The following is a 22,731-nucleotide window of genomic DNA, read 5'->3' on the forward strand; positions in this document are numbered from 1 at the left end:
AGCCCCGCCCTCTCTGTTCATAGGTTCACTCACTATTAAAATCATGTTATTAAATACAGAATTATTCAATGTATCTTTCGCCATTAAATCGTCGAGCTAATCAGCTGAAAATAAAGAGTAAAGTAATTTAATCTACGAGGCCTTACACTGAAAATTTTAAGCTCTTTAACGTTTAATAGTAGGTGTTTTTTCCCTTTTGGGTAAGACATTGTCGGGACAGAAAGGAGACGATCTTTGGAAAAAGAAAATAAATTAACAACAAATCTCGCACATGCGCACATACAATAAGCTTTTTCACATCGTTAATTAAATTAAGTTATTGCGTATTATGCCACTTTTTATAAAGTTATGTTTAACTGCGTATTATTAGTTTTAATGATAAATGTGATACCCTATATTTATAGTCTTACTGGGCAAGTGAGAAAAGGAACTTCTTAAAAGCTCCTGATTTTTATCTCCAGTGCTTTCTGAAAAATATTAGACTTTGATAAAGGGAATTTAGTTATTCACCATCTTAGTATAAACAACAGGCCGTTTTGAAAATGTTTTATACGGAACTTTAGCTGTAGGGTTGAGTCCTAGCTTTAAAGCGAAAAGGGAAGTGTGGGAGAGTACTTCTCTCGGTGTTTTTATTCGTCTCTGTTTAAATTAAAAGCTCAGCGACTGTACGCTAGCGTGAGAAACATTATTCATATGCTAAAGTTGGCAGTTCATAACCAGTATGGTACATTGATAGCTAATCAACAGCATTAGCATGTGATTTAATTTCTGTCGATGCTGTCTAAAGGGCCTATTTTGCGTTTTTCCTATGCAAGAGAATAATTATCCTGCAGCTTCCGGGTTCGACCGGAAGCTGCTTTTCTTGTTTACATTCTCCGGGGCTCTGCGAGCTATCTGGCGAAGGGAACCGCTACGGCTTTTCCAAAACAATGTCTGACAGTTGATTAAAATCGTGGATTTATTGCAGTTTTCTGCTCTATTTCCTCTGTGTTGTTTTGGGGGTCATGGCTTCCCCTCGCTGGTGCTGCCTCGGGGTGTCGTTACCGCTCCTGCTACTGCTGCTGCTGCGGTGGCCGGGGCTGCTGGCGGTGGCGGAGCAGGTTGCTCTGGTAGAGGTTTTCTTGGAACAGCGGCCAGGTGCGAGCGACCTGCTCCAGGGGGAGGTGGTTGAGTCCAGCCTGGGCGGTGGGAGCTCCGAGCAGCGGGACGAGGAGCGAGAAGAGTTGGAGGGAGACCTGGTCCTGGTGAGTGGGCCTGGGGGGGTCAAAGCTGCTCGGCTCTTGTCCTGGTCCTTTAATAGAGTGGTACATGTGGGTGACACGAGCCCAAGGGAGACTACAAGAGGGCATAAAAGCTGCATTTTGATCAGAACAGAAACCAGAATATAATGACATATTCATGATAAATATATATTCCTGTAGTATATGTAGTGCAAAGTTTTCCCTGTGTAGAGGAATTGTTAGTGCTCCCTGAAAAGGTTTTAGACAGAAATCAAGGACGACAAACAGAACTGTAATGTTAAAACAAAATAATTTGTTTTGTTAACTAAGTTTTTTTTTTTTTTGGCTTAAAATAAGATTTTAGATAGAAAAATTTAACTTTAAGGTGTTGCCTTTTTTGTTTGTGGGCCAATCACACCTTTCAGGTAAAAGAGATAAAAGAAGATATACTAATATTAAAAACAGATCAACAATCACCTGTCAGAATTTTCACCCTGGTGCAGGGCAGATGTTCAGCCTGTTTCCCTGCCCTTTGTCTTTAGGTTAGAGATGAGGTGACACCAGTGGACGAAGGAAAAGATGAGGCTGACATCAAAAAGCAGGAGCCGTGGATCGGGGTTGTGCCCGTGGAGATAGACGAAAGCAAAGCCTCGACTGGGAACCAGGAGTCCTTTGCTGATGCTGTGGTAAATAAAGTGAGTGGTATTTGTACAGTTCAGTCAACTGCTTAGTTTTCACATTTTCCACATTGCCTTTCTGCTTTAGTTCTGTGATCAGTCTGTTTTTTAGTATTTTAGAAGTATTTTAGTTAAAAACCTGAAAGGTAACATCGATTTCTCTCTGTTCAAGATGAAGCGAGCATTGGTCCTTGGAGCGTCGGCGCTGATTATTCTGGCTCTCAACCAAAACACCGTCAGTGAGGTAAAAATTCAGAAAGAAGGATGTGTCTGCAGTTGATACGGATCTTGTTTCTCCATCTTTTCCATCATAACTGTACGGCAACTTCCTCAGACTTTTTCCTTATTTGACTTATTTTTACATGTGCCAGTCCATGTACATGACCCCGATGCAAGCTACAGGCTGAAACTTGCTGGTTGGGCAGTAAAGTTACTTGTTATACTGCAAGTGCCGCTGGAGTGTCAACATCTTCATGCCAGTCTGTGTCAGGATGCAAGGCATAAAAAATGCCTGCACATATAACAACAGTTCAAATTTTCACATTCTATTAGAAACAGATCTGAGGTTTAGGTCCAGTGAAGACCCAAAGCAACAAAGATGACAACATAAGAGGATGTCTTTGCAGAAGCTTTTTTGGATTTCTTCATGAATCCCTCAAGAAGAGTGAAACTGAGAGGATCTTCTGAGAGCAGCACCTACAGTTCCCATGAGTGTAACCCAGCTGCCTTTCTCGTTTCCCTGTCCTCACATCTTACTCCCTCCCAGCAGACATCCAAGTGGGGAGGTGCGGTGAATGTGCCGTTTGATACAACCTCATCATTAATAGTTTTATCATAGCCAAACTGCTGTTTATTTTATGATCTCAGATGTAACTGTACTGATTGCAGTATAAGAGAGAAAACCACCAACAGTCACATGACCCCTTGTGAACACCGTTTGGTAACAGTGGGAAGGAAGAACTCCCTTTCACAGGAGGAGCAGGCTCTGCTGGGATTCTTCAGGGGATGAGGAGGAAGAGAATTGTTCTTCTTATTAAATTGCTCCTTTCTGTTTGTAAGCGAACACGTTTGGACCTGAAACATGAACTCTGACCTTGAAAACCTGAGAAACATACATTTGTTTTCTTCAAAGTTTCTTGACATTCATGAACCTGTGTGTCATTTACCTTTTTGTATTGATCGTTTAGGAAGTACGCTTCATAATTTAGTAAATCACAAAGCACCTCAGCTAACTCTTTGTCTGCAAGAGAGGCTGAATCTAATGTTTATTAAGCCAGTGAGAGGACATGCAGTACACAGCACGATGAAAAGGGTTTTTGTTTTTTCGTGTTCGTGCTTTGCAGCCACAGTGTTCACCTAAATGTCCAGAGAAGAGAATTCTTAACAATTCTCATGGCCTCCTTTGCTTTTAACTAGAACCGTCTCTCTTATCAGAATAATATTTTGTAAACCTTTCTTTCATAACAGCCCAGCCAAAAGTGCTGTTGTTGCACTCTGTGCATGCTTCTTATCAGATCATTGACAGTAATAATGCTGGTGGCTGTTTTAGGCTTACTGTGTAAATCCGCTTTTGATGTTGCCACAACCTCTATTTCTATTTTCTCATATGAGACTATTATAGTATTTTATGTTATATCTACCTTAATTTAAGAGCCACCATTATGCATGGAAACATGCAGATATCATTAAATAGGTCTTTTTCAACTGCACAGCAGCCCTCTGACTGTGTTTACATTTCAGTCTGCTGAATTCTTAACCCTGTTTTTCCTCTTTGTAGATGGATTTATCCCAGGTGCTGTCCAAGCCCATCATTGTGATCCAGACATCAGAAAATGTGACCAAGCTGATTGGAGCACTGCTCAGGTCAGTGCCTGATTATCAGAGATGCAGCGGCATACATGAGTATGAGTTGCATATAATGGCACATGTGTTTGCAATTCAGAGGGACAGAACGCTGATGGAAACTGTGCATTACTTTGAATGGAAAAATGGGTTTCACGGGTATTTCAAGCCTGCATGCAGTAAACTCAGGTTCTGCCACACTCAATTTCAACAGCCTCACTGAGACAGGAGAATCACATCAAGGCGAGATGTTTACAATTTACTGACAGGCTTTCATGTCAAATGTGTCTTATGTGGATTTGAAAATGGCAGTATCTTACTCTTTAACTCCAGTGTGACCGTATTTCACAATATAAGCACCGTGTTGTATGAAAAAAACTTAAAGTAGTGATTGAGTCCAGTAGATGTCACAAATGTCACCCTCTGCTGCCCGTGAGAGAGGATGCAGATGTTCTTAGTCATCATTGATATACAGTCTGTGCTTGTTGGTTGTTGGAAACGCTAATGGAGAGAAATGCAAACAAAGCAGGAGGACTGGAAGGTGGCAGATGATTTTTATCGGCACCTAAATCTGCACCGACCTCTTCACAGGGGCCTTCAGGCGACGGCAAAAATCACATACAAGACCATCCTGCAGGACAACCTGGTGAGATCCACACCCATCTCAGTTGTTAGCACCCTCCAGTGGTGAGTGAACAGATGACAGGCTGAGCTGACAGTGAGCGCATTGCTGCTGTGTGTTCGGGCAGGGAGCCACGCTCACGCTGTGGTCCAGCTGCGGGCGGTCGAGAGGAGGTCGCTACGGGGAGTGGCAGGGGGTCATCTGCACCGGCGAGACCAACTCTCAGGTCCAGGTGAGCAAACATGACACAGTCAAACACACGTCTGCTTTTAAGCTGCTGCATCGGAGCCGAGTGAGTAACTCGTGTTAGAGCCTAAACCTCTGAGTTCCTACTTGTCAAAATAACCTGATTAGATGGAACGGTACAAAAATTAGAAATATAAGCTCAGTTCTCTGGAAGACTTTTCTTGTTTGTGATGTAGAGGAATCCGTGTTTTTGCTGCTTCACAGAAGTATCTGCAGCAGCTGTGGGACACCGTCCTCCTGGTGGCTCTGATCCTCAGCACAGGAGTCATCGTTCAGGCTCGCTGGCAGTACCAAGGCCGCCAGCTGAACGACGACTTAGAGGTAGACAATTATGTTTTTTATTTAAAATTTGCTTTGGCGCAGCCCCTCGGTTCGTCCTCCCCCTTTTTAAGCCAACTTTTTTCTGATTGGCTGCTCCTTTCAAATAAAAGATTCAAACAGCAGCAACTGTTCCTGAGGTATCTGCTCTCAGGAACAGTTGAGAGCAGATATTTTTAAATGCTGGATGCCTTCATGATGTAACCTCAGTGTGTGTGTGGCTGGGAGTGAATCGGCGACCTTGCGTTCATTAAGCAAATGTGTAAACTTCTGCAGTACAGAACCTCGTGGCAAAGAGCACAACAAAGTAGTCTACACAAAACAAAAGTTGTCTGTGAGGAGAACTTTAAGTCAGGCCTCTGTCGTGCAGTTTCAATTAAATTTTATTTATATAACACTAAAATCACAACAACATTCACCTCAAGTCATCTAATACTATAAGCTAACTTCCCTACAATTACACCCACACACAGAAATAAAAATCAGCGGTACATGAGATGTTCTGCTGGGCTGTGTTTTTCAGCTCCTTCCCAAACAGGACGTTCTGAAGAGGATGTCATCCCTGAAGACCAAACGATACCGTCTGCCCAAACCCTGGTGTGACCCGTCGCAGCTGGCAGAGGCGGAAACCTGCGCCGTCTGTTTGGAGCCTTTTAACAACAACCAGGTCGGCCGACACACCCCCACACTATAACACTCCGTTTAATTCAGTAAGAAGGGCGTGACCGTGAATGATGAGAATAAATAGTCAAACACTCTCTGCTTTTTGGCTAACTTTGTGATTTAAATAAACAACCTTGTACAGTGCAGGCTGTAATAATGCATCTATAAAATGTCGTCTCAGTGTCTGCGGGTGCTGCCGTGTCTTCACGAGTATCACAGAGACTGTGTCGACCCCTGGCTGCTGCTGCAGCACACCTGTCCTCTGTGCAAGCGCAGCATCCTCAGTGAGTTTACACACTTGTACACGCCTGTCATCCTCTTGTAAAGGCTTAAAATTACTTGTAGTAAAACACTTTAAAAGATCAGCCTTATTCCACTGCAGACTAAAGTCTCAAGACTTTTTCAGTCTAATCGTTTTCACGACCGGGACTGAAATGTGTGTCTGAATCTTTTCCTCTCCAGGCAGCATCTGCAAAGACAGTTAACAGTCGTTTCATCTCGGGGAATCGGTTCACATCCCGACCTCAGTGACACTTATTTTTTGTTTTTGGTTAAAGCGACCTCAACACTTCCTCCTTCCAGCTGTGGATTTGGGAGCATAAACTTGTCATCACTGCTGACCGGCCATCAGATTTTAACCTCTACAACATACAGTGGTAGTTTAAAGCAGTACTATGAAGTTTCCCACTGGTCGTGTTATCTGTGAACAGAACTTCTTCTTGAGATCTCGTTACTGTACAACTCGGTGTGTAAACAGCAGCAAATGCAACTGTTTTTGGAATCAGTATGTGTAAAAACTGACAACCTCAGTATCTGAGTCAGCTGCTGGTGCAAAGGCGTTCAATGCTTTTATGTTTTTAGTGTGGATGTACTGATCACCTGGTTCACTTTAGGTCAAAATGATGTCAGTAACCAACAACCAGGGAGGACTGAAAGTTTAAAAAATGGTCCTCTTTGGTACTTTGCAGTTCAGTGGTAGTTGTAGAGCTTCTGTAGTCGTAGTGCAGGAGTCAGTGTGTACCAGCTGGTATCATGTAGGAAGAAAAACCTCTTTGCACACATCCTTAAACTCCTCCTTTACCATTTTATTTATTTTTCCCACGATTCTCCTTTAATCATGCTTAGCATACATCAGCAGCCAGTTTAGTTTCACCTGCACAATCAGTGATACTGAACAGGTAAGATTGTGTTTGCAGCATAGAAGGATATTTTCCCTTTTTATGAAGCTCTGTGTAAAGAGTGCTCTCACAGCCGCTACAGTTTTACTTTACAAATCATAGATCTGCTGCAGTGTCTTTTCAGCTCTTATTCTCCATTTAAATGAATTATCTTTGGAAAATGTGTATTCTGCAGTTTGATGAGAAGCATTCCACTCATGTTTCTAAGATTAAGAAAAAGAAAAAGAAATTAAGCCAGACTGAAATGACAGCAAGTCTGGCTCCATCCTAAAAAAGCCAGAACACCAGAACCTCGTCAGCTTTATTGACAGCAGCGCTGCGGTTTGCATTGTTCTGCATCAGAAGTGAAACTGAATCAGCTAATTTTAAAAAAAGAAAAATGTTTTAGATTTTAAAATGGGCATGTTTGGAGAAAGATGCACAAAAATCAGGTCACTAAAAACATCACTTTTTTTCTTTAATATGAATATATATGTGTATGAAGAGCTTGAATTATAAGAGCACAAGTCTACTCACTGTGCACTAGGAAGGCCCATCCTCTTTCCTTACCTGCAGGCTGACAGGTCCACAGTGTCATTCATGCTACCTCTTAGACGATGGACAGACTCCCACTCCAACACCTGCCTGCAGCTGGCAGCAGCAGTGCTTGTAATGAGCTGCAGGGCTGCTAATTTGGATGTAGCCTGTGGACAGGCCTTAAATCTCTCTCCCCTCTGTGGCTGCAGAAAGAGTTCTGGTTGCATAAAAATCTACTTAAAATTACCTTCAGCTCTTTCTTTGTTAGCTCAGTGTACCCTTTCATAAACCCTGTTGTTATTTTCAAGTCTTATTGAATAAAACATCAGGTAGTGGGCAAACAGCAGTTTATGCAACAGGACTTTTATATACAGTGCTCCACCCAGAATCTGCAACGGGTGGGGAAGTCACTCACATGTTGACACACCAGGTTAACTGAGGCATCAGGACAAAGTCTGTTAACAGCTGTAGTCCAAAAGCTGGTGTTGGAGTCTGTTCACAGGACTCACAGAGGAAAACGAATGAAACAGAGGACCGACATCACTTCCTGTCCAATCCTGAAATCACAGAAACCAATCAGGGCCAGAGGCTTTGGGACAGGTCAGGGTTAGCTGGTTAGAATTGACTGAACATTACATGTAACGCCTTCAAGGGTGGGATTGTCCATCCATCTCTTTTTCAAAACTATTTAAGGTTGGAGGGAAAGTCCAGGTGAAGCGAGCTCTTCCTGTCAAAAGGGAGTTCATCCTTTCCACTGTTGCCAAGCTCCGCTCATAAGGGGGGGGGGGGTCGTCTGTTTTTTGTCTTTTTAGTTTTCTCTCTGACATTGTAAGAGGTTTACCTAACAGTGATGTATATATACTTAGATATATGGAAATTAAACTGAACTAAATCCACTGCACAACCATTTTTACATTTTAGATTACAAACCAAGACTATGTGTTAATTAATGAAGTGCAGAGGTGTTGACAGGCAGATTTAATGTTTGGACAGAGTTGAGCTAGAGTTTTGGTTTTTTTGTCCCCGTGTTTGCTATAAATGGCAGTAGGTTCGTACAATTTACTAACACAGTAACAACATTCTCACCTGATTTTAAAAATGTCAAACAGCTCTTTGGAAGACATATCCAAACTGTGATTAAAGTAAAGTAAATCTCTGCAGTGCAGATTTGTGGATTCTGAAATGCTGAAGCACAGAAAAGAAGCAGTGTACTTACCAAAGCTGAAGATAATTAGCACCGTCTTTACTCTGAAATGTATTCCTACTGCAAAACGGGAATTTAAACCTAATGCATTTCCTTACTTTGCCAATAACCACAAACTCAAAGTATGTTAAACATATAGTTTTATTGTAATTATTTTGTTTGTTTTTTTTGAAATGCCAACTCCAAAAAGCATAACTTTGTGCTGAAATTGTTACAAAAAGCTCATCGCTGAATAGAAAATAGCGTGTGCATGGCAGCGCGTAGGAGATTCTCCACGAGGACCATCCTTACAGAAAGTGCTTCCAAACACAAACGACAGCATCGTTATGAGTTGGAGTTTCCTCATTTATAGTGAAGTCTGGACAGCAGTGGTGTGAGCCGGGTTGATGACGATACACGCGTGCAGCAGCTTTCGCACATGCTCGAACAGGACGAGTCGGCCGCTGAATTCCAGACTTGATCTCCAGGTCAGTAATTGTTCTTCCAGCTACAGAAGGAACTCCCAAACCCCGAACGTCTCCTCCTTTTATTCCTATGTAGTCTGTTTGTCGATGATGATGTCAAAGAAACTTTGTCACTCTGTATCTTAATAATAAAATGATTTGTTACATGGCAAAAATAAACATGTTATTCTTTATCGTCAGTCCTTCGCTCACACTTGTTTATTGAACAATAAAATAAAATCCTTTGGGCTCAAACACGACACAGATCTCTCAACTATTTCAGTAAAGCTTGTTGTCAACTTTTAATAAGAGAAAAAGCCAAAATGCAGTTTTACCGAAATCATTCTGAAAACTAACAAAAGCTTTCACCAACTGAGAAGCTGTGGCGGCTTTCACAGTGACTTTAGGCTGGAACCTGAACCACAGTCAAACCAGAACCACACCAGAGCCCAGATCCTTCAGCTTTCACTCACACCTCATCTTCCCCTTCTCCCATCAGTCCATTGGGGTCGAGCCACAGGTCAGGAGGGGATCATGCCTTTGTTCCTCTTGCGGTCGGCCATGCTGCGCCGGTTGTGGTTGGCTACATGGCTCTTGTTGGTCTCCTTCTTTCGCCGGTCCAGTAATGTCTCAGTGGTTTGTCCTTGTCCTTTGGCTCGGCCGACCACGTTGCTGGAACGCTGTGGCCGGAAGCTGCAGGAGGGAAGACAGCAGAGGTGTGAGTGCAGGGTTGGAGAGAGAGTTTCTTTTTTTAAATGTCACAAATTTTTCAGAAGCACATATTTTCAAGAAATACGGACGGAAACAGAGCTGAGCAGAGAACCTGCGCAAACTGAGCATCGTCTTTACCAACCTTTTTTGCGCCACGGACCGGTTTGTGCCCGACAATATTTTCACGGACCGGCCTTTAAGGTGTCGCGGATAAATACAACAAAATAAAACTAGTACCGGTACCGGAAAAAAAGATTTATTCATAACACACGTGAAAAGACCCAGAAAAACCGAGTTAACGAAAAAAACGATAACAAAATAACGCTGAAAACCGATCAAAACCCTGAAAACCATACATTTCACACCCGAGTCTCAACTCTCGCGGCCCAGTACCGGTCCGTGGCCCGGGGGTTGGGGACCACTGCTCTTTACCCTTTCCTCTGCTGCATGGCTGCTCTTCGAGCCTCGGCTCGCTCCCTCAGCACAGCCGGGTCCTGCACGAACTGGTCCCTGTTTACTGCGCTCTGAAATAAAAGGAAGTGACAAACAATAAGACACGGAGTGTGCAGGATTCTAGAAATGTGGTGGTGCAAAGCCAATCATGGGGGCTGAGGGCAAATCATAAATTATAAACAACCAAACCATTTAAATGCTGGCTGAAACTTCAGCAAGTTAAATCATATATAGAAAGTGTGACTGCCGCGTAATAACAAGGCAGTGGATGCGAAGCACACGATCCAGCTGTGAGGTAACAGATTAACATCAACGTTTTCTAAACTCCCGCTTTGGCTCTCCTAACTGCTGGAACAGTAAATTTCCACCTTCTGTGATAAAGTATACCTCACACTATTTGTAACAGTCAGAACTTAAATATTAGCACAAGAGCATTTAATGCATACTAACTTTAAAATTTAATATAACAACATTTTAAGAGGATAATACTGTTTATTTAAAAGGTGCAATTCCATCATCGCACAGCATTAAAGATTTAAAATCCAATCAAATGATCTTCGTACCTTTGAAGCATCTTCCTCTTGATCGTCTTCATCCTCCTCCTCCTCGTCTTCCTTGTTTCCTTTTCTCAGTACCTGCGGTACCGTGAATGGCCTGCAGGGAAACAGAAATTAATTCCGACTCGCTGCGTCTCCACTCCATCATAATCAGCGACACCAAAGATACCTTCTGGTCAGTAAAGAGTCTCCGTCTAGGTCGTTGGCGCCCACTTGGTTCATGTCGTAGGTGTCGTCGTACTCGTCGTCATAGTCGTCCAGCTCGTATGCCGTCGCAGATTCTCCGGGTTCGACGATGACCTCGTCCACCACTGTCTCGTATGTGTGATAACGAGCTTTCTGCTCCGCAATGTGCCGCTTGTCGTTCAGCATCTCCCGGACGTTCTCACCTTTCCTGCAGGAAAACAAAACGAGAGGACACTACCACGTGTTTTCATCGTCTTTAAGAGCACGCAGAGTTTGAGTTATGAACCAAACATCCTGAAATAAGAGCAGCATGGAAGTGAACATCTGAACATGTTACTGTGGACCTGGTAGATTTGACACTGAAAACACGTCCACTTTCCTTTTTAACTTCCCGATCGGTGATTATCTCGATGTGTGCTTTTACCTCCGGCCCTTCCAGACGCGGGACATGTCCACCTGCTCTCTGCGGAAGACGTCAAACTCATCACCATCAAACACGTTGGATCTGTTGTTCAGAACAGCCGGAAGCTCCTCCTTCACTGGCCTAAAAGAGCCAGGACAAACATTATAGCATAAAACTCTACAGTGATCTAAAACTGATCAGCACAACCCAGATCGTGGGTACTTTTCTACTCTAAAACTATAAGATCACTAAACACTAGGGCTGCCACAAACGATTATTTTGATAGTCGACTAGTCACCGATTATTTTTGCGATTAGTCGACTAATCAGATCATGCATCCATTGGACGTAAAACGTACAGCTTATTGCACCAGCATGCATCTGCTCTTATATAACTATCATTAGCTTACAGCTTTAAGTGTTTAAAGTTTGTGCTAACTAAAAATAAAGACAAGATGATAGTTTATTAAATTTTAATGAAATTTGCAGATTGTTTCGGTGAAGTTTAATAAACTCCTTGCTATCTAAAATATAGCAGGACACCGGAGTATATTCTCGAGCATCTCACACTTCTGATAACCAGCTGTCTGCTTGACGTTTATTCAGCTGTGTAAAAACTATAACTTTAATCTCAGCCAAACCGATTTACTCAGGAACAAATAAAATACTAAAAAAGCCAAACAATAACATTTTTAAGTTATCTAAGTGACTTATGCATGTTTAACCTGAGTAGCGAAAGACGGCGGTGGGTTTGAAAACGATTTGCCGGGAGTCCGGTGTTCTCAGCGGCTCTAGTGAGCCTTGCCCCCGGCTAGCTATCGAGCTAGTGGGTAACAGACGTCTCCGAAAACGTCGGAGCGCTTTTGAAAATATGTGGTGTCTTGATAAACTGAGCAGATATTTGAGGTTTACACAGTTACATTCTCGCCTGAAAATATGTTAAACGTTTATTTTGTGACCCAGAAAGAATAATAAGAGTAATATTAAAACTAACTAGCTGCCGCCATTGTTGACAACTGAGCTGGGCTGCGCTATGAATTCTGGGACAGAGCTACTTCTTCTTCTTCGGGGTTTAACGGCAGCTGGCATCCTTGTACATGCAGTGCTGCCATCTTCTGTTTCAGTCCGTTATTACACTCTTAAATCCTACTACTTATTCCTGCGTCTTTTGTGGTCTTACAAAGCTTCAAACGAAGCGTCGACTATTAAATCAGTCGTCGACGATTTTGATAGTCGACGTAATCGTGACTAGTCGACTAATCGTGGCAGCCCTACTAAACACCACCCGGAGAACCAAGACTGAGGCACACGAGCCCCAAACATCAAAACTGCAGACTCAACAAAAACATGAAAAGAAAAATGTGCGGTGTAACACAAAGGTGAGCAAAACATTTTGTCGTCCTGCTGCCCTTAGAGGTTTTTCTCTGCATCAGATGTTTTTTAAAGTTGCTATAAATATCTTCTGTAGGCACACCATGCAGATTTTTATTTGAGAACAATGACTCTTTGTTTTCATCTGCAGCTGTGTTCAGATGTGGCATCCCTGAAACATTCAGGATTCATTCTACCACATCCCATTCTACTTCCTTTAGATGTGAAGGCTGGAAAGGTCAAATGAACTCATTAATTCAAAGCAGTTTGACATAATTTTTGCTTTGTGGTGTGCAGGTAATGGAAAACTGTGGCTATTAAGGTTGGGAAGTATAATTTGCAGCATTAAAAACATGAATGAAGATAATAAAACACATATGTTCCTGCACTATTCCACCACCAGCAGTCTGGACTGTTGGCACAAGCCAGGCTGGCTCAGATGTACTGATGCCTGACCCTGTTAGCCCACTGCAGCCTCTCAGTGACAGATTTCATATGATCCCATATTATTATGGATTACACCATAAGTAAAGTACATAATAAAATTATCTAGATAAAGAAATGTTATGTTAGACACTGCTATAAATGTCAGATCACAGAGCAAAAAGAAAGCAGAGCAGATGATAAATATCAGCATTATGTATTAATCTCTCGGTGTCTGGTGTTACCGTGGCATAGCTCGGTCCAGTTTGGCCAGATTGGGAGCTAACCGGTCCTCCAGGATGTTATTGATGACCAGCTCGGAGTTGTAGTTGTATTCCTTCAGGCATTCCAGCAGGAAACCTTCACCCAAATCAGGAAGTAGGTCCCTGATACACGACAGCAGAGACTCCAGCTCCGCCCCGATCACTGGACACACGGCGCCCTGAAACCACGCCGGAACCAGGACACAAACCGCGTCAAAGGCAGGCTGTTTTTAGACTCCATCACAGTAGCTTTGCTGACCTAATTATTTAAAACTCTGGCCATTTTAACAGGATATATAGGACAGAAAATAAGGAAAATCTCTGGGCTGCTATAATCGTGCATTAACTGAGCAGTAACAATCACAGAGCTCACATTGTTTCCTCTTTGGGGGACATCCAGCATGGCCTCTGCTCCCCTCGTACTCTCTCCTTCTGCTGGCTCTCTGACCTCCTGAGGTTTAGAGCCAGCCAAAGAGGAAGCAGCAGCACCAGCTGCTGGTCCCTGATTGGCCGATAGCGATGCAGAAGCTTGAGCCTGACTAGTCTGAGTCTGGCTTTGTGGTTTCCGTCGCCCCACGCTGTCCCAGGCACTTTCAACTCCCTGGAGCAAGTAGGACGTCCTGGTCTCATCACTGAGGCCAAAGGTTGTTAAGGAAGGTACCGAGGGAAACAACAGTCACTTTATCATCCAACACTAAGACCCAAGTCTGGCTTTGAGATTTAAGATCCACCCCATCATCCATCAGAGCAACAGTCTGAACCCTAAGAAGCTTAAATATTACGATATTACAATGGAAGACGATAAGGGATGAAACAAATTCTCATATGTTTTTTAATTACTTAATTAAAAAAACATCACATAGTGCAATAATGCCACTGTTGAATATATAAACTGTATTATCCCCAGTCTGGCTTTCTGATGCCATTTAAAGTTAAAAGTCCTTCATGAAATGAAAATGCTTCACCATAAGTGGCCAAATGAGCACTCCTGGATTTCACTTCAATTATCAACACTGTATTACTATTCTAAGCTGAGCCCACGCAGCACACACTCGCTCAGCTCAACAGATAAATGCTCCAATCATTATCATAAATCTGCTGATAAACTACCATCTAATGTTCCTGCTGTTACCAGAACACGTAAAACAGCCCAGAAATCTAATAAAGGAGGAAAATCTGATCACTTTATCACCAATTAATAATAGTAGGATAAATTGTACACCCCTTTATGTAAACGTAGTAATTAGTGATTTGGTATTTTTGACTTTTCTCTTTATGGTGGACGTGAGAAATGAACTTCCTCTCTGCCTCTTTATCTCTCACCCACAACTATGCATATATTCTGATTGTGCCACACAGTTTATTTTACAGCAATCGGATGGTGCAACACAACCCACACAATGCAACCGAGTGTGGTTTATTTCTGGAAGTTGGTGTTTTCTAGTGACTGCCTGGAGTGTGGTCCACTAGAATACCAGTCCTTCCATAACTGCAGATATGAATGCAGATATAAACTTAATGCAAACCACAGTGGTGATCTCTTTACATTTTGTTAATGGCATTAGTGAACTCTGAAACAGGGTCAGGATTAACAGGCTACTGTTAATCATTACAGCCTTTAGAAATGTCCTGCTGTGAAGCGCCTGAGGATACATGACAGGGACGGCCTGCTGCAGGAGGCTGATGTCGTCTGCAACAGGGAACTGCTCATCGTAGTCCGTCAAGAATCTGGAAGGAACAAGAAACAGATGCTAAATTTAAGTTTTGATGACATATTTCTCATTATAGCAGTAATCAGAGAGTTCGAGCAAAAACCAGAATAACCTGTATACTGAAAGACAAAACACTGAAAAGGTTTCAAACTTTCCAAAACAATCAGCTCCAACAATAAGTCAGTGTGAATAACTGATGAAATTCAGTTTTTCAGTGTTAATTTCAAGTTCAAGTTCAAAGTTGTTTGAACTTTTTTCTTTGTTGTTTGAAAACATGCTTATTGTGGTTCTAAACCATTATAATATTGGCTTATAGACTGAGATAAATTATTAATCGTCCATCTCACCTTTTCTCAGGTAAAAATGATGTGAAATATTGCAGCAGTTCCTCTGCAAATGTTTGCATGTTTTCTCTCCTGCGAGGAAACCAGTAGAAGTTTTAATGGGTGTGTCTGTTTAAACATGTAATGCTAATCCTGCTAATCTCCATGCAAAAACTCTGGGCGTCTCACCCCTCCAGGATTGGTTGTAGGCAGGTGTGGTGCAGCAGCAGGTGCACCGTCTCCACCATCTTACGACAGGAGTGAGACAGCCTCTTCCACAGGTCCTCCTGAAGACTATAAGAAAGTTTGTCATCGCTCAGGTGTTAAATGTTTCCCCTCGCACTTACATCCCTTTTTTGTTTTGTCTTTACGCAGCAGACGCTCACCTTTTATCGTCAAAGTTTCTCTTTCTGATCGCCTTCTCGAGGTCAGGCACACCGGTCTCATAAAACGAGGTCAGACTGCCAGCAGAGAAAACCCAAAGATCGTGAGAAGGTTTTATGGAGGTACGACTCATGGTAAACTTTCAGGGTAACTACCTGCTGAGGAAGCCGTGGGACTGGAAGCTGGTGCAGGCTGCGGGGAAGATGTCCAGGAAGGCATTGATGGTGGTGGTTGAGTCACACAGGTACAAAATTATATCTAACAGATCCTAGGACAGAAATTATAAAAGATATTATCAATCAGAATACCTTCTGTAGAACCGTAGTCAGCCTAGTAGTTAAGCCAGTTGCACCACCGAGGTATAGGCCTTTATCTTGAAATGACTGTGCAAAAATCTGTTCCTATAATAACGACCTATGTTTAGTACGCTAGAGCACTAACAGTGAGGCACGGCTCATAGACAGCTGGCTGGCTTTTAGATGGAAGAGATCCTTAGAGATCCTGGGTGAACAGAAGGTTATTGTGAGGTTCTGAATCTGAGCTCTATTTGAAGAGAGCTGCACAACACTAGGAGACTGTGACCAAACCAGTGAAACAAAAACTGATTCTTGTAGGTTCTGTAATCTTTTTTTTAACCTTAATCCCAATGAAATCGCCTTTTCTTATGCTTTTCTCATGCTTATCATCCACAGCTGCTACAAATGAACGTGACAGCATGTTTTTTTGTTTTTTTTAAAAACAGCGACAGGAAGTGACCCACTGTACTCAAAAAAAAAAGTTTCAATCCTTCTTTCACACCTCATTTAGCAGCAAATAAACTGGACCAACCTTTATGAAAGACACGGAGATAATACCATCCCGCAATTCACAGCGACGTACCAGCACGATTCGGAGAACCGACAGTTAAGATGGTTTTAATAAGAAGGATATCATTTCCCTTTCAGCACAAACACGATGTGCCAATATTGTTACACATGCATCTGTCTGACTGACCTGCTGGCTCATGGTCATGGCAGTGGGTTTTTTGTGTGCATTCAGCTTCATTGGCTCCGCAGCGGTGGCTCCTTCCCACTGGAGACCACACTTCTCCAGGATCGTGTCAAATACCTGAAGTTGACACAAAGTTAAAAGTCAGAAAAAATTATCACAGCGCATTAAAATATTATCCGACAGAAACAACGTGCTTTTCATTTGGAATTGTGACATTTGGATATTTTTCAGTGAAATGCAAAAAGTGGGCTCTCGCCTGTAAAACTGTGGGCACCGTCTCATCCAGGTCGTTGTAGTAGGACGGCTGCTGAGTAAAGATGTTCTCTGAAAGGCCGTCATGTTGAAAGTGAGCAGAGTGCAACAACTGGTATGAAACATAAATAAGATTTCACACACAGCTCACCTATCATCTTGTGCAGCAGCTGGCCGTTACCCTTTCCAAAAAGCACACAAAGATCCAAAATTTTGGGAATGTCAAACAGAAAGTTCTCGTAGATAATCTCCCCAAACACAGCTGGGGTAAAGAAGTGCTCCTGCAGGGAGGTGGAGGAAGTTAAGGTTTCGTACTTTATGTCACCACCAACGTCAGACCCGCTGAAGATCTAGTTTTCCTACCTTTGATTCTTTATGCGTGGCCATACGGAGGAAGGTCAAGAAGACCGCTTTGTGGATGGAGCGTTGCATGTCAGCCACCGCCGGGGAGGAGGGTAGTATGGAGAGATCGAGGCCACGAGGAGCGTGACGCAGGTAAGAGTCCAAACACCTCTGCAGGGACTCATCAAACACCACCTGATGGAAGAGACAGGCCACGCGACATCAGGAGGAGAACATTTTCTAGCATCATCACCATTTCCTGCACGTGAGTCACCAGTGAATCTAAACTGCTACCCAGCTCCAGAGGACGCCTGCAGCTGAATGACAAATGTGCACCTGAATGTGGCATCAATGTTAAAGTCTTACTATTACAGCAAGAACTATTCTTGACCCTTCGGCACCTGAAGGTCATGTCTGATACTATCAGCCTCTCTCTGCACTCCTTCCTAAGTCTTTTCCTCTTGACTTTTTATTTTTTATTGTGCATCTTCTGAGCCGTCGGTCATTCACCATTTTGGCACCTTTTTCATTGAACAACAGAGATTCCCCTGTTTCCTTAAACTAACCTGGTAGCTTATTAAAGGCTTCTCTATTTACCCACACATGCTGTACATGGATTTATTATAGTTCCATTATAGTTCCTGCTTTTATTATCTAAGAGGCACTGAGACATATGAGACGTACTGTTCCTTTCTCACTCTGTACGTGCTCTATACAGTATTTAGTATTTAGACATTTTCCACAGATTTGAACCAACTGCCTTCTGCTTGGTTGGTGTCTACATGCTGAATGTGATCCAGGCAACAGTTTTCCTACTGTCTACTGTTATGTTTGTACTAATGTTTATATAGTTTTTATTAATTTTATTATTACAGTTTTTTGCTTTTATATTTATCTTTTTAATTGTATTTACATTTGTTATGTATTCATTTATTTGATTGTTTTAATCTTTATTATTTTTATCAGTTCACAATTTTCTTGTTTTTTTTGACAGTTTACATCTTGGTACAACACAAACTGTTAACATGTTTCTGATAACAGAAGCAGATCTATGTAATACTGGTCTATGAACACTGCATCTATAGGCCAGGATCATGTGACATTACTGCCTGCTACCTGCAGGTGTGTTTGAAGCATTAGTTTTCGTGTTGCACAAAATAAAAAACTGGCAGTCCTGCAGAGTGCGAGCCGTTGATTTTTCTCTACATAACACGTTAACACGACTGTACCTGACACCAGAACTTGTCGTGAGGCAATGCAAGCAGCCACTCCAGGTCCTCTGTGATGAATCTGGCATGTTCTAAAAACTCCTCCACGTCAGCTGGAGAGCCGTCTTCTGGAGGGGGCTTGTAAGGCACGAAACAGCGCTCCTCTGTCCTGTCTGGGTGCTGATGGATGGCAGAAAGCACAGGTTGGGATCCTGGTCAGTATGAGAGGTGAGCTGCTGTCTGAGTGAACATTAGCATAAAACCATCAGTGCCGACTCACCAGTGCAGGCAGCGTGCGCTCCTTTCCCAGCGGGCCAGGCTCGGTCACTTGCTGCTCATCCAGTGGCACTCGAGCACAGGCCATGGCTGCTCCTTCTCTGGGTTCTTCTGATGGAGCGTACAAAAAAAAGTAAATTTTACTGGAGGTAGCTACATTATTAGTAGTAGTACTTTTAAGGCAAAACTCCTGGACTTCAGCCCGTGACGGCAGTCCTTGATCAGCGCATCGACCACTTCCTGCAAGGACTATCATCACCTAATGCACTCAAAGACAGCAGAGTGGGCGTCCATCAGACTCATCTGAGTGGTAGCTGACACAGCTGTTAGCAGCCACAAGAAGGGAAACAAAGCAGGCCACCTGGAAAGCACGGACTAAATTTTCACAATAAAACATTTACATACAGGCTATTTAAATGTGCACTGAATTTGTATTCTAAATATGGATCTGACACGTCGTCCCAAACTATCTGGTGTTTCTTGTTTGATCTTTATACCATGATGTGATCCTCCGTTATTTTCTCGTTGACATCCCTTATGGATGTTTTGTTGCTGAAACTTGTTTTCTGGTCCCAAATATCAACCATGTCAGTAACTCGGAGTTTCAACTTAAAACTGTCCATCTTTTGAGCATACAGTGGTTTAACACACAGACTAATTATAAAACTAACATTACAAGAACAACCTGAACCAATAAGCAAACAAAATAAAAAAAGGGCAGAGGTCACTTCAAAACTCAAAACACTGAGTAACAGCCACTGCGCTTGTTTGAAAAGCAGTAACACAGGCAATAAAAGGCCTCATATCTGCAGGGAGGCCACCAATTAAAGTTACTGTGTAAAGATGGGTGCAATAGCATGATCCTCTCTTTGTGTGCAGCTCTAATTTAAAACAACTGCCTTAATCTGCTCCAGTTAATTCACATAAGTAGGGAACTTAGAAGCTTTAGAAGTTTCAGAGAATAACAGCACTGACCTCTCTTTGATAAATTCAGCTTGGATCATTTTTGTTGTTGATAAATAATAAAAACTGTGAGAGGATGTAAACATTTTTCAGCTTCTAAAGTTTGGTATGAAATAAAAAGCTCAACACTTCTGCTGTAAATGGTTCGCTGGTGACCTGCTGGTTCTTAAGAAATACCAAATTATACCCAAAGTGGGTATAAGTGAGCTTAACCGTAATTCTAAACTGGCAGTCTGGATCTGTATTACAAAGCAAGCTTAACATTTTCAGGATCACTTTATCTGGCTTGTCTTATCATAACAACAGATATCAGGTTCAGGCTGTTTTGTGAAGGTGATAATCAACTTGATAAGTTTACCCAGAGTTTATCAATCTAGCCTGTTCAAATAAAAGCGCAAGTATTCACAGCAATGGACAATCACAAACATGCAAAGAAATTCTTATTCTGTCCCAAGTCCACTGTGGTTTGCACTGCTGACACATCGCGGTGGATCTCATTAGTGACAATGATCTGTCAACGATCAGGAGTGATCATTGACTTCAGGAGAAAACAGCACAGTCATTCACCACTCATCATTAACAGCAGTGCTGTGGAGGCAGTCAGCATCATCAAATTCCCTGGAGTACAGATAAATGATCGTCCGGACTGGTCACTGAACACATTAACACTGGTTGAACGGGCTCAGCAGCACCTGCACTTCATGTGCTGGTTAAGGAGAGCACACCTTTCCCTTCCCATCCATCCATACATACATCCATTTAGGACATCACACACAAACACCATCTCAGTAGAGCCCATAACATCATCAGAGACTCCACCCACCTTGACCACGCACTGTTCTCCCCGCTGCTCTCTGAGAAGAGGTTTTGGAGCATCAGGACCAGAACAGCCAGATTCTGCAACAGTTTCATTCTCAAAGACTCTTGAACCCTCAATAACCCTGCAGCATCACTCCCCCTCCCCTCTCTCCATACATGTATAAAGCACATTCTGAAACTGGACTGGTAATGACTCTATATTTAGGTCAGTGTAATATTTCTGTATGTACACTGTTTTTCTGTTGCTACACTGCTGTGAAATATATTTATTTCAAAGATCCTGTATAGTTTTTCTTTTCCTATTATACATATATAGGCACATTTTCTCACATCTCTTTTATCTCAGGTTCTTTTATATTTAGATTGATATAATCTAATGTGCACTAACTGGTTTGCTTGACTGCTTTACTTCTTAAAGGTGGTCATGAGGGAAAGATAAAAACATCAGAGCTTCTTACAATCCGCGTACAGAGGTCTGACATATCTCATCATGAACGTGACCTCCACCTGAGCAGGTTAGGTCTGCTGCATGAGTTACCATGGCGATGTACCACACCTTGATAACAGTGAAACGCTGGGTTAACCCTGAAGTTACCTCGCTCAGCCCCAAATCCTGCTTCGTGGTACAGGCCTCTGATGGATTCCTTAAATTCAAAGCTATAGATCCAAAAGTATTAAAGAAAAACTCTCTAAACTTTCTATGCTCGAAAAACAAACTGAAAGGATTAACCGATGATAAAAACTAAGCCACGCACAGTCAGTCTGTGAGCTCTGTAGCAAGCTAACGTGAACGGTTTATTCAGAAAGCTGAAAATAGAAACGAAACACATATAAAAACCCACTCCGGTTAGTTAGGAAGCTAAGGTAAAGTTAGCTAGTAAAACCTCCAACCTGTTAACCTGTTCACGGCTAGCAGCCTGCAGGTAATTAGCTAAGCTCAGACTGATAACTAACTGCGTGCTCAGCTAAAGTTACCTGTTAGCTGTCACTTATTCACAGAGTTTAGCAGCGCGGCAATGAATGGACGCGTTAACACAACGTGTCAAACCAGCCGGTGCCTTCAAACCCGTCCCCCCGGGACCGGAACACCAGCACCGAACTACCGAACAGGAAACAGGCGACATGAACCCGCTCACCTCTCAGAATCACCGTCCCCAACGGTTCACAGCCATCACATCAGAGTCACCACAGCAGCTTCCCACAGTTCTTGCTACCAAACGTTTTCTAAACATCTGTGTCAGACAGGAAGTGACGCAGTTTGTTTTCCTTCAGCGTGACGCATGTGACGTGGAATGAGGGTTGGCTGTTTACATCGCCCCCTGGTGGGCACCAAAGAGCAATGCAAAGAAAGCCAACGCGCGCCCCCAAGAGCGCGCTCTCAAACTGTGCAAAAGTCTTGAGCCACACCTAATTTCTTTACATTTGCCACAAAAAGATGGAATTAAATACAGTATATAAGACAAAAACACTAATGAGTTTTAAAGTCAGTGATTGGTATGACTACTTTCAACCTTGAACACAATCTGAACTCTTTGGCAGTTTTCTTCTCATTTTTGTAAGGTGTCTTGAGGAATAACTCTCCAGGCTTGTTGAAGGACACTAAACACTCTTTACTGGATGTTGGCTGTCTTTTGTCCTGTTCTCTGCCAAGATGATGCCACTACGTTTCAACAGTCCAGGCTCTTGTGAGGCCAGTCCATAACTGATATTTTCAGGTATGCTTTTATTGCATTGGCAGTGTACTGGGATCATGCTTTATGTAACTATTGAGATATAAACAGGTACTCCAGTTAGGGGACTTGTCTGTTTGCACCACTCCCTGGTGGGCATCAAAGCCCAAAGGAAACACTCCCTATGGCAGCTGGGATAGGCTCTAAGACTTTTGTAATGAGTGCTCAGCAGTGTTCTTACCTTTATTGTGTGTGTGATCTGAAAACACACACATACACAAATAAGACTGTTTTGATATGTTGGTGAGTTTGTATGGAAGGAGCTTTTGTGCATTTTTGTATTTAGATGTTTGTGAAAAAAAGAAGGTTCTAAGAAATGTGTCTTTGCAGGAGTGAAAAACTGTAATGTGCAAAGCATAATCAGCTTCATTGTGGTTTCCCGGTCAAAGGCGACCTTCTTTTCCTCAAGAACGATCAAATTTGAATGCTTTCTTTGT

At 42.5% G+C, this 22,731-nt stretch overlaps 2 protein-coding genes across 3 annotated transcripts; one reads left to right on the forward strand and one right to left on the reverse strand.

Moving 5' to 3' along the window:
• The first annotated feature begins 840 nt into the window (after positions 1-840).
• On the forward strand, positions 841-7,408 carry rnf215 (ring finger protein 215). Its single transcript, XM_063489212.1, has 10 exons — positions 841-1,244; positions 1,763-1,915; positions 2,070-2,141; positions 3,675-3,760; positions 4,331-4,385; positions 4,489-4,593; positions 4,812-4,928; positions 5,449-5,592; positions 5,770-5,872; positions 6,051-7,408. The coding sequence occupies exons 1-10, from the start codon at positions 1,005-1,007 to the stop codon at positions 6,071-6,073; spliced, it is 1,098 nt and encodes a 365-aa protein (XP_063345282.1). The 5' UTR covers positions 841-1,004; the 3' UTR covers positions 6,074-7,408.
• A 1,201-nt stretch (positions 7,409-8,609) lies between these two features.
• ascc2 (activating signal cointegrator 1 complex subunit 2) lies at positions 8,610-21,812 on the reverse strand. Of its 2 annotated transcripts, none has more exons than XM_063489211.1 (19): positions 21,701-21,812; positions 18,787-18,893; positions 18,528-18,686; positions 17,320-17,493; positions 17,108-17,237; positions 16,961-17,028; positions 16,708-16,821; positions 15,870-15,982; positions 15,717-15,791; positions 15,520-15,624; positions 15,355-15,423; positions 14,949-15,023; positions 13,669-13,927; positions 13,278-13,474; positions 11,261-11,380; positions 10,820-11,044; positions 10,657-10,747; positions 10,073-10,164; positions 8,610-9,622 (listed from the first exon to the last, which is right to left on the reverse strand). In XM_063489211.1, exons 2-19 carry the CDS (start codon positions 18,868-18,870, stop codon positions 9,451-9,453), a joined length of 2,322 nt encoding a protein of 773 aa, XP_063345281.1. In that variant the 5' UTR covers positions 18,871-18,893; positions 21,701-21,812; the 3' UTR covers positions 8,610-9,450. The 2 variants fall into 2 exon arrangements, with proteins under 2 accessions (XP_063345281.1, XP_063345280.1); XM_063489210.1 differs by having other exon boundaries at positions 18,787-18,890; positions 21,701-21,795.
• Between the last annotated feature and the right edge of the window lie 919 nt (positions 21,813-22,731).

Source organism: Pelmatolapia mariae, linkage group LG12 (genome assembly GCF_036321145.2).
Source record: "Pelmatolapia mariae isolate MD_Pm_ZW linkage group LG12, Pm_UMD_F_2, whole genome shotgun sequence".
Lineage (NCBI taxonomy): Eukaryota > Metazoa > Chordata > Actinopteri > Cichliformes > Cichlidae > Pelmatolapia > Pelmatolapia mariae.